This window comes from Chrysoperla carnea, chromosome X, assembly GCF_905475395.1.
Source record: "Chrysoperla carnea chromosome X, inChrCarn1.1, whole genome shotgun sequence".
NCBI lineage: Eukaryota > Metazoa > Arthropoda > Insecta > Neuroptera > Chrysopidae > Chrysoperla > Chrysoperla carnea.
In genome coordinates, this window is record NC_058342.1 from 33,829,928 (window position 1) to 33,842,064 (window position 12,137).

A 12,137-nucleotide genomic window follows, 5' to 3' on the forward strand; every position below is an offset into this window, starting at 1 on the left:
ACCTCGAATACCCTCGGGAGAAGATTTCCGAGGTGAAATTTTGATTTTTTTTCACTATTATTTGGAGTGCTTTGGGAAATGGGTAAACCATCCTAGTTTTCTCAGTTTTTTTTTCTAATGTCGAGGTTAGTGCGACTGAATGTTTCTGAAGGTCTAAGGAACACGTACACAAAATCTGTTTTTGTAGGCGGAGCTGATCCACCACTTTTCCAGATTGTCCGGCTTATTAAATGTACTATAAGATAAAAGATGTTTCAAATGTTTACGTTTCAAATCTACAAAAAAAATTCACACAAGACATGCAGAAGATAAAGAGACTAAGAAGATCTTCAATTTAATTCGAATATCGAATTGATTTCGGATAGAATGTATTCGAAATGATGTTCCACGCCACAAACTGCTGGATTATGAAAAAAAGAAAACCGTTCCATAAACTTTCATAATATTTTATTCACCTGTAATACTTTGGAACGTTGAACTTCGAATTTTTTCCTGTCCAAAATCTAAATTCATTGGTGTAATATCTTGACCTGCCTTATCGGTTGAAAATTCTAAGATGCCATGACCTAAAAAAGAAACGTTTGGGTTTAATTTCTAGGTTGGTATATGGAGAGTAGAGATAAGCAGAACCATCTTAAATAGGAGTTAAAGGAAAAAAGTGTCCAGCTGAAAAACAGAAAATAATAGTTCTAAAATTAACCAGAATGGCGCTTGGTAGCAAAAAGTCTTGGCTGTGAACTTGCCTATCCTTCTCTAACAACTATTTTGGAACTTTATCTTACTATCATTACTTTGTGTTTGATGTGAACTTCTCCATCCTTCTCTAATAACTTTTCTGGATCTATCTTACTCTTATTACTTTCTTTTAAACTCTTACTACAGCAGCGCCACTAATTTTCTGCTTCTCGGTGGACAATTTTAATATACAGAGACGATATTTACGACTATCACGTCCTACAGATGAGCAATAACTGGCCACAGTACACTAACCTGATTCACTTTCTTCGCTGTTATCTCGATGAATTGAATTACCTCGACTTAACGAGCCCGCATGCGAATGATTATGCGCCCGACAGTATTGAGTGCTACATCCGCTCACATAATGCTGTACCTCTTGATTGCTAGCAGTGCAGCCACCTGGTAGAGCAAGCAACTGTTGTACTCCCGCATGCGCGTGTCCTGCAAACGCCGTAGTATCACCAAGACCAGCATTTGTATTTAAATTCGGATTGATATAATAGCCACGATTCGATGGATATTGATGTTCGGTGAATCCATGACCGTAGGTACTATAATTTGAGCGATAATTGCCAGCCGCTGCATTTAATTCAACTTCACCATCTGCACCAAGTCCACCAAGGCCCCCACCATTGTTATCCTTATCACCACTATCGTTTTTATCTTTGTCGTTTTGTGATGCTGATCGTGGATAGTGTAACAAATGAAATTTTGGTTCGACACCAGCTTGTTCTTCCTAAACATATCAAGAAATACGATTAATTCAAGGTCCTTTCAAATACAAACACTTTGGTAAACTTGGACTCTTTGTAAACTTACGTCTCTCATATTAAATGTAATTTCTAAATTATTCATGAAATAAGTATAAAATTCTGGATATAATTCTAAGACATCTAAAAGGTCATCCCTATGAATTTTATGTAAATCACAATATGTAAGCGCACGAACATTACAACTAGATTTTCCTATTGTTGGATATATACAAGGATTTTCACCAAATATATCGTCTTTCCCTAAAAATGAAAATATTTTTTAAACAATTTTTTTTTACTTATCTCAGATTGGGTTATCTCAGATTGATAAATCAGACTCAGAGGCGTAGCTAGAAAATCAAAGACCCTGATTAAAAAAAAACTGGGGATCTAATTAAACTGTTTATGTTTTATCAAGTCTCTGCAACAATAATCAAATCATCTACAGTACGCTTCTCAACCAGCGTTGCAGTAGGAACGTTATCTGAGTCACTATCAACATAAATTCCTTCCTGCATTCTTCCTAGAATTTTCCTGTATTCTTTCAAATGAGTTGGTATGATTAAAGTCTTGTTGCCACCTATTTTATTTACATTTAGAAGGTGGGTGAATTATTGCTGGTCAGGTTCCGAGGGCTCCCTAAGCTTGGGGACCCTGGTGTATCGCACTGTCTAGCCCTTCGGTAGCTACGCCACTGATCAGACTGAACAAATTGAATGATCAGAAATCAGACTGATTCAGAAACTGATTCCATATGTGCTCCTTGTTGTAAAGCTTTGCGAAGCTGATTATTATTTTTGACAGTACTTGACTTATACAACTTTGGCAAGCTGAAAAACCAAAATACCGGCTTGGAGTGCCCTTTTTTGTATCGCAGTTTGTCTTTTGATGATCAAACTTTCATTTCTTTCTTGGTGAAGGGTTAAAAGTGTCACCAAATAAGCTGCTGGTAACATTTCTGTCAGAAGATAAATTATTCTAGACAGATAAAAAAGGATGTGTGTTAATCTATTTTGCTGATAATTTTCGACCCTTTCAATGTCGTTTTAATCGATTTTGTCTAAAAATCGTTTAATTCCATAAACAATTCCAAAAATTCCAACATAAATTCTTTCTTAGAGTTCTATCGTCTACAGAGTGATGTGCTGTCGTTATACGATACGCCCCCTTTTCCCTATTCTAGACGCATCTCTTAGCCTTCTTATGTGAATCAATGCCATGAATCAATTTTTTGGTTTGCTAATTGTTCAGTCTATGTCTAAATGTAAAATATAAAATCAAATAAATACCTAAAATCGCCATAACAATATCCTCTTTTAATATTTCAATAGAACCTCGTGAAATAAAATATAAACATGTTAAAACATCCCCTTTATGTAATAATGTATCACCTGGGGGTGCATGTGTTGTCTTAAATTTTAATGATAACGCTCTAAAAATCAAATACAAGTATAAATATAATTATTTGTAATTTAATATATACTCATCACTAATCGAATTTAGATTTAATAAAAATAAAATTTGTGATGGGCGATTATGAATGATTTTTGCTTATTTTATAAAATGTATAAATCAATGTCGAATACCTTAAACAGCCCGGACTAGCACCTTGAAAAGCTGAACAATTATTTAACAAATTTCTATTTAAATGTAAACATATGTCGGCTTGTAGACATTCTGGAAAGCCTTTTAATACTGAATTCATGTCAATACCATTTGTGTATGTCCAAGCATGTTGGAAATACTCTTCTAAACGTTGCCTGAAAAGGATAATAAAATAATATAACGATGATAATAAAAGGGGTGTCATAAGTTTGACCGCTATGTGTGTGTTTGTCTGTCTGTTTGCCTGTCTGTGGCATCGTTGCATCTAAACGGATGAACCGATTTTGGTTGATTAAGGTGATTGTAAACCTACAGTATTGTCAAAAAGTTTTGGTTTATTACACGGTACATACATATAAACCAAATACATGCTTTGTACTCAAATAATGTGATTTTTTTTAGCTTTATAATACCACGCAACTACAAAAATATGTAATATATTGTGTGAAAGTAATGCTTATAAATTTGATAATATAGATATCACTCTTCAATCATCAATTCTCTAACGATAGTCGTCTCTGTTCATCAAATGATAGATCTTCGATGAACTCATAATTAAATTAAAGTTTTGTTTTGATATCATCGACAACCTTATATTTTGATGGTAATTTTTATAAACTACAAGATTGTCTAAATATTTTAGATAGTTTTTTATCACACTCTCTAGATTGTTTGATATAGAAATATCCAATTGAAAAGGATAACCCATATGGTTCATACATTTTTTCAGACAACTTTGAACGATAAAAAAATTAATAAAAAGCCCGATGATCTAGGAATTTGTTGTGATTTTTGTAAACTTTGTTAATCAAAAAATGTATTTATAAAGTTTTATTGAAATCCCTAGTATTATCCAATCTTTGCATATCTCCTTAAATTTATTTATCGAGTTTCGAGCATATGTCAACTTCAAAAAGAAGACACCGTATATTATTTAATTTTTTGTTAATGATAAATAATAATTTACTTATTAATCAGAATTAAAATATATTTTGTAATCAATAAATTTCTATGAATACGTAAACATGATTAATTATTATTTAATATTATCAAAATATTACCGTAATGGGTTTGGAATTTGATGAAATCGAATAAATTCTCGAACACGTAACATTTGTGTATGATATCGAGCTGTTCCTGAATATAAACGTTGAATAATTGCCGATACATTACCGAATATGCTTGCATACATTAACGCTGAAAAATGAAATTTTTACTAATTAAATTTGGGAAAATTTTTAGAGTATTTTTTTACTTCTTACAAATTTTATGGGAAATTTCTTTCTGAGTCGAATACTCTGATTGCAACCTTTTACTTAAAAACCCCGGCTTCACAAAATATGATGAAAATAAGTGCTTAGAAATTATGACGCGATTTTCACATTTGAAAAGGCGATATCTCAAATACTGTCCCGTCAAATTGACCTAATTTTTGTATTTTCTAGATCAAAATTACCCTAAATAATGAATTTTATCCGAATCGGAAAAACAAAATTTGTTTCGATTTTCTCGATTTTTTCAGATGAAGGCTAGATGAATCATTTTTGAGATATGGACCAAAATCGCTCCAAATACCTTCGAAATTGTTCGCCCTGTCGTTAAATGAACGGAAGTTACGCAATCACTTTTTTTTTATTTCTATAAACTGCTAATAAAATCACAATCTGCTAAATCGAAGTGTTTTATTGTACGGTACAAATTTCGACCAAAACTATGTTATCCATAAAATTTGGGAAAGAGAACTTTTTGTCAAAAAAATTTGAATTTCTTACATCCGACAAGCATTACAAATATTGTAAAAATTTTCTCAGCATCTGTATTTGGCGCAACATTACCAAAACCTACACTAGTTAACGATGTAAATGTAAAATACAAAGCGGTTACGTAACGAGACCTTATGGACGGACCACCTGTGAACAAAAAAAAAAAAATGTATATCAAAATTTTTGAAAAGTCGTTATTTTGTTGCGGGTATAAATTATCGTCATTTGGGTGGGGATATTGGATAGGTTAGTGTCTTGTACGCATGACTTGCTTGCTCGAAAACAATTTTCTTCTTTCACATATTCACGTTCGAGTAATATCGAATAATATCGTCGCTCTATTAGCTCAGTTGGTTAAGGCGTAAACAATTCCATCCGCGATATGCTAAAGGTAGCAGGTTCGATTCCCGCCGTCGCAACATGAAATTATCAGCGGAAAGGTGGTTGTTTCGGGCAGTTTGTTAAAAAACTAATGTAATAAAATGAATAACAAATATCTTGGGTCTTTGTCCAACTTATTACTGGATATTACTTCGGAATAATTAGATTCAATGCGGGATAATTTCAGTGACTGAACGGAAAGAAAATGTTGGCTCTACTGTCAGATTCATAAAATATCTCGAAAATTACTCATTTAATGGTCAAATAAACACGATTTTTGTAATTTTCGGGTCAAAATTACCTTATAAACTTACTTTTATCGAAATCGGAAACAAAAATTTTTTTTACACTTTTTGCAATTTGTAAAAATCGAAAAAATCATAAAAAATTTAAAAAAACACAATTTTTGTAATTTTTGGTTGGGTTGGGTTGTGTTGGGTTAGGTTGGGTTAGGTTGGGTTAGGTTGGGTTAGGTTGGGTTAGGTTGGGTTAGGTTGGGTTAGGTTGGGTTAGGTTGGGTTAGGTTGGGTTAGGTTGGGTTGTGTTGGGTTGGGTTAGGTTGGGTTAGGCTGGGTTAGGTTGGGTTAGGCTGGGTTAGGCTGGGTTAGGCTGGGTTAGGCTGGGTTAGGTTGGGTTACGTTGGGTTAGGTTGGGTTAGGTTGGGTTAGGTTGGGTTGGGTTGAGTGTGGGAGTGGAAGTAGGAGTAGGAGTGGGAGTGGGAGTGTGAGTGTGAGTGGGAGTGGGAGTGGGAGTGGGAGTGGGAGTGGGAGTGGGAGTGGGTGTGGGAGTGGGTGTGGGAGTGGGAGTGGGTGTGGGAGTGGGTGTGGGAGTGGGTGTGGGAGTGGGTGTGGGAGTGGGTGTGGGAGTGAGTGTGGGTGTGGGTGTGGGAGTGGGAGTGGGAGTGGGAGTGGGAGTGGGAGTGGGAGTGGGAGTGGGAGTAGTAGTGGGAGTGGGAGTGTAAGGGGGAATAGTAGTGGGAGTGGAAGTGAGTGTGGGGGTGAGAGTGGGAGTGGGAGTGGGAGTGGGAGTGGGAGTGGGAGTGGGAGTGGGTGTGGGAGTGGGTGTGGGAGTGAGTGTGGGTGTGGGTGTGGGTGTGGGAGTGGGAGTAGGAGTGGGAGTGGGAGTGGGAGTGGGAGTGGGAGTGGGAGTGGGAGTGGGAGTGGGAGTGGGAGTGGGAGTAGTAGTGGGAGTGGGAGTGGGAGTGGGAGTGGGAGGGGGAATAGTAGTGGGAGTGGGAGTGAGTGTGGGAGTGAGAGTGGGAGTGGGAGTGGGAGTGGGTGTGGGTGTGGGAGTGGGAGTGGGAGTGGGAGTGGGAGTGGGAGTGGGAGTTGAGTTAGGTTTTTTTTCAATTTTATTGATCATTTATAATGAATTTTTCCATACAATCTCAGTTTTTGGAATAGCTCTGTTTTTACGATTATCGAGATTACTGTATATCATATTTTAAGGATTTCACGCTCCGGGTGTCTACACATATATGGAATCACAAAGGTTCTCTATAGCCTAAGTGTGTTCTTCGTGGACAGCCAATATAACCTAACCTAACTTAATATCGAATAATGATCAAGCTTGTGTAAAATTACTCTAGATCACTCAATCCATCTTAATCGGTCAGAACTCGCGTTATGTTAAATATCCTTTATGTTCCAAATGGTATTTTCAATTTTATTTCTCAAAGTCCTTCAGAATTTCTCTTATCACGAGAGTTAAGGTGTAAGCAATAAAAAAATTAATTACGAAAATTTTGTATGAGAAGTAGTTCTCACACTGTTGCCAATTCTAGTTAGTTTATTTTCAAAGTCTCAAGTACTCAGGTACGTGGATTAAGCTGCGCGGTACAGTTAGCAGCTTGTTAATTATATCTATAGCTATCGATTAATTAATAATAATTATAAATGTTTGTAAATAAGGACTGTGTTTTTAAATAGTTTTCTTGAAACTATTTGAAATTTGAACTGCTTGTCATTTAGTCATAAAGAGCAGGCCCGAATTAAAAAATTTCAGTTAATTTATCTGGGGTCCTAAAAACTTGACTGTAGATAAAAGCTATTGCTAATATTTTATCAGCTAATTATTTAATTTTCCGTTGTTATAAATTCATAAGTTATGCAGTTTTTTACTAAATTTTTTTTTGATTAGTTGACAAATTATTTTTATTACCACAGAATAAAATAATTTTTGTAGAATTCCTGTATATTATTGTAAATGTGAAAGTAAGGATGTTTCTTTGTTTGTTTGTTACGCTTTCACGCAAAAACTATCAAATGGATTTAAATGAAACTGTACAACATAATAACTAATACATCAAAATAACTCGTGAGGTATAATTTATAAAGATATATTAAAAAAAAAATAATCTGACATATTGCTCCATCTATGATCATCATTTTGAACCATTAATTAAAGATTTCTGTATAAATTTAAAAATTGTAAATGTAAAACAATTCATGGCTATGTTTATTAAAAGAGCGCATGAGTTAGAAGTTTGATAGCCTATCATTTTATTCCAATAGGGAAGGATTAGATCGGAAAAAGGAATTTCTGGTGGATGGTTCTGGCACATACCTGTGTTATTTAAATAGTAATATTGATGGGTATCGTTTGCTAAAATATCTAACCATCCAATTTTTGATTTTAATAAAGGTCTTTCTGCGTTACCAATTGCATACCTGTAAATTGAAAAGTCATTTGTGTAATTTTATAAGGAATATTTTTATACCCTGTATATATGTAATATATATCAAGGTATACTAAGTTTAGTCCCAAGTTTATTGTACGTTTAGAAATATCGATTAAGAAAGTTTTGGTATAGGTGTTCATAAAATCACCTAATTAATCCATTTCCGGTTGTTGTCCGTCTGTTCGTCTGTCTGTGAACACGATAACTCAAAAACGGAAAGAGATATCAAGCTGAAATTTTAATCGAGTTCGTAAATGAGCAACATTACATTTAAACTTGACTTTGTTTACAAGATGGATCCTACGGACCCAACACTTTCACCCATTTTACTGATTTACGAACTCGATCTCACTTTAAAAGTCCTAAGCACGCTATAAATATTTCAGCTTGATATCTCTTTTTTATTTTGAGGTACCCTGTTGACAGATAGACAGAAGGACGAACGGACGAACAGAAATGAACTAGTTAAGTCAGTAATCATCAATATTTCTAAGCGGTACAAACTTGGGCTTAAACTTAGTATACCATATATAGAAAAATGGCATTGAGTTGTTGCAGAATGAATTTATAATAAGAATACTTACCAAATACACGCGAGCCAATGTGCAATTAGCGCAAATGTAGCCATTAATAAAAGTAAGACAGCCGCACCATACTCAGAATATCGATCAATTTTTCTGGCAACACGCACTAATCGTAATAATCGAGCTGTTTTTAGTAACCCAATTAACGTAGTCGTCTGTGGAGAAAAATTAAAATGTATTTTATAAATCGTAAAATTTTGGATGTCTTTTAATCTTAAAACTAAAGCTTCATTTTACATACAGAGTGTACGGGAAAATTGTGTGAAAACTGGTGAAAAGTAATAGAACTCATTAAAATTACATGAATCTAGAAATTGTTTTTTGTCAACGAAATTCAATTCTGATTAATAACAGGTGGTTTGATTTGGATTTCATAAAAAACTAGAATCCTAAAATGTGAGTAAGTGAAACTAGCTCGGCCCGTGAAGAATTCCACAGTGCAGTAAAAATAGGGTAAGGAAAAACATGTAAGTGCTACAAAATTTCAACTATAATTTACTCTCTTTTTATTTATAGGTAATTTAATTACATATTTCTCTAGCCTGCTGAGTCTATGAGGGGCAAGTCATGGAACGCCTTTATCTTGCAAATAAAGATAACTTTCTGAAAGAAACTCAGAAATACATAATTTCTAGTTCATTTGAATTTTTTTCTTAATGAGTTCTATCACTTGTGAAAGTTCTCCAAACATCTGATTGGTGTAAACTGAGCTTTAGATTGGAAAGGACCCTGCAAGAATAGATAGAAAAATGGCTTTCTGTGAAAGTTTTTTTAACCCACCCTATAATGTTCTTTGGATCATTCTGATCAAATGCTCTCACGACCACAAACATTTTTAACGAGCAGTGAAGCTGTGAAACTTTTTCAAGCCATCCCAAAAATGTTCTCACAGTCACAGAAACTACTCTTTATAAAATTTTGTGACCATGGAAGCGTTTAATCAGAACGATCCGAATAACATTTTAGGGTGGTTTGAAAAACTTTCACAGAAAGCTATTTTCCTAGAAATATACTAAAATATAATATATTCGTAGCTTTAATCGGTCGTAGCTCGAAAAATTGTTGTGGCCGTGAGAGGTTTTGATCAGAATGATTCAAAGAACATTTAAGGATGGGTTAGAAAAAAGTTTCCCAGAAAGCCATTTTCCTATCTAATTTTGCGGGATCCTTTGAGTTTGTAATTTTTGTGGTATACAAACTTTCGAAATAAAAAACAAAGGTAAATAAAAAAAAAAAAACAAACACAATAACGATTACTGACTAAAATTTACTGAATACGGCCCTTAATCTTTTGTTTGTGCATGTTTTGATACGAAATAACTATATATTAGGTTGTAACACATTAGCAACGAACTCATTTTATACTTTGATTGGGTTGGGAGTCAGTCATTTCGTTTTCTTGCTGTGGACTACCATCGTACAAAACATTTGTGGGAGGATTTCCAAGTTCTGGATCATATTTGCACAGGGTAAGTTAAAAATTGTTTATTCATTTTTGAGTGTTGTGCTTTTTCGTTGAATATAATGTTCCGTTTTGGACCTCCGTATACAGACTACAATGTTGTGGAGACTAAAATAAATCCTTTTGGGTGTGTCGTATTTTGTGATATTAAAGAAGGACTAGAACATTCGAATTTATTCGAAAATTTACTTTTCTAATTATAAAAATATAATAAAAAAACAAACAAAAGACTTATATTTCGATTGCAACCATCGTCAGTAGGTAAATTTATTCATATAACACATTACAAATAATTTTTACAGAGTGAAAAGTAAATATGAACTGAAAAATGTTATATAAATAAATTTAGCTACTGACGATTGTTGCTTTGCAATCGAAATATCCATATTTATTTCAATAACTATAATCTTTCACGCAAGTTAGGGAGTCAAAATTGTTTCGTGCGCATTAACTGTGATGAACTGTCGTAGTGGAACACTTGAACATTTTGCATTTGTGAAATTTGGTTTAAATCGTGAATTGGGAACTTTGTAGCATTATAGTCTGTATATGGAAGCTTTGTGGTGGTTACACCAGATTTAATTGTTGTTGAAGTTGTAAATAAAGCATGCGATTTTTTAATGAATAGCTGGAAAAACTACGAAAAGCGAAAAGAAGCCTTTTTTAAAAGGAAAAACTTAAAAAATAAAACGTTTTTACAGATACATTCCCAAAATTAAGAAAAAGGATCAAAAAATAATTATTGAGCTTCCAAAAAACATAAATTTAAAAAAGTAGGTGCTTTGAGTTGAACATGCAGAGTAAAACGCACGCATAACTTTTAAAGATTTCCACCATCAAAATGAAAAACTCAAAAAATTCATTACGCATGCTTTTAAAAGCCAAAAAACTTGAAAAGTTTAAAAGAAAAATCTTTAAATGCTATGCAAACGGTGAATGTAGTGTCTACCTCGTCCTTATCCAGGCCCAACTAGAAACAAAAATTTTCAATGTTTTTTGCATCATAAAAAATAGAGTTTTTTTTCTTGAAAAAATTTCGATAACATTGAGATTTTTATGAAAAAAAAAAGAGAAAATGAAAATAAATTTTCCTAAAAATTTTTCATGCCAATTTTTTAAAATATTTTTTGTGATTTTTGAAATTTTTTTGAATTTTATAAAAATATTTATGTATAATATTTATATCTATATATAAGAAATGAAAATTGAATTTTCATGAAAATATGAAACATCTAAAAAATTATTATATAATTCGATGGAAAATATATGTATAACATATAATGAAAAATATAGGTGATGGTCGTAAAATGGGGTTCTTACCTCGTCGGTATCGCTTCCAAATAATAATAGATCAAAAGGAATGGCTGCGACTAAATCAATTAAAAACCATCCTTTCAAGTAATGAACAGCAATACGGCCCGGATGGGATACAACCTCATCACTTCCGTTCACATACGTTGTTCGAAAATTTATTAAAATATCGACTATGAATGTAACATCCACTAAAAATTTAAAAAATAAAACACCAAAAATTTTTTCACACCAACATTCTAAATTTACCAACTATACGGTTACGTTTACGGTACGGTATACGGTACGACTTACGTTACGGTACTCTCTATATCTCTTTATACATTTAATAATCAAGTAGTTAAAGGAATTACGAATCAACCCTTATATCCAGTGTCAACGAACAAAAATGAAACAACTGTTTTTATACGTAGTTATTGAAATAAATACCACGATACTCGAAATAAAATTGTACAATTTAAAAAAAAATGTAATGTGTTATATGAATGAATTTAGCTACTGCCGATGATTGCGTTGTAATCGAAATATCGATATTTAGCAACATGTAACTCCGTTGTATGTTTTTTTAATTGTATTTTTTAAATAGAATTTTTTAATATACAATTTTATTTCGAGTATCGTGGTATTTATTTCAATAACTATGTCTCAACGCGAAGTCAACAAGAATTCATCCTTATATGTTTTTATACGATTTACTGTTCAAAGTTTCAAACTTCAGTGCTTATTTTCCGCGACTAAATACACTGATATTAACTAATAGTCCAATCAAATAAGATGAAATTTCATATGAAGTTTTCAAATTTTAATTGTAATGTAAAATTCAAAGCGTGGGGTGATCGATATCTGTCAAGTAAGTTAATT

General features: G+C 33.3%; 1 protein-coding gene across 7 annotated transcripts in view; it reads right to left on the reverse strand.

The window, feature by feature from the left end:
* Positions 1-12,137, reverse strand: part of LOC123302584 (potassium voltage-gated channel subfamily H member 7) — a 110,732-nt gene that overhangs the window by 5,814 nt on the left and 92,781 nt on the right. For 6 of the 7 annotated variants that reach the window (XM_044885573.1, XM_044885572.1, XM_044885571.1 and 3 more), the window contains exons 11-21: positions 11,286-11,467; positions 10,915-10,935; positions 8,504-8,658; positions 7,805-7,908; positions 4,868-5,005; positions 4,157-4,292; positions 3,077-3,250; positions 2,780-2,922; positions 1,558-1,751; positions 991-1,474; positions 456-566 (exon numbers count right to left, since the gene is read on the reverse strand). In XM_044885573.1, the coding sequence (XP_044741508.1) occupies positions 456-566; positions 991-1,474; positions 1,558-1,751; positions 2,780-2,922; positions 3,077-3,250; positions 4,157-4,292; positions 4,868-5,005; positions 7,805-7,908; positions 8,504-8,658; positions 10,915-10,935; positions 11,286-11,467 (1,842 nt within the window). The remainder of the gene's footprint in view (positions 1-455; positions 567-990; positions 1,475-1,557; positions 1,752-2,779; positions 2,923-3,076; positions 3,251-4,156; positions 4,293-4,867; positions 5,006-7,804; positions 7,909-8,503; positions 8,659-10,914; positions 10,936-11,285; positions 11,468-12,137) is intronic. The other variant, XM_044885569.1, reaches the window with a different exon arrangement.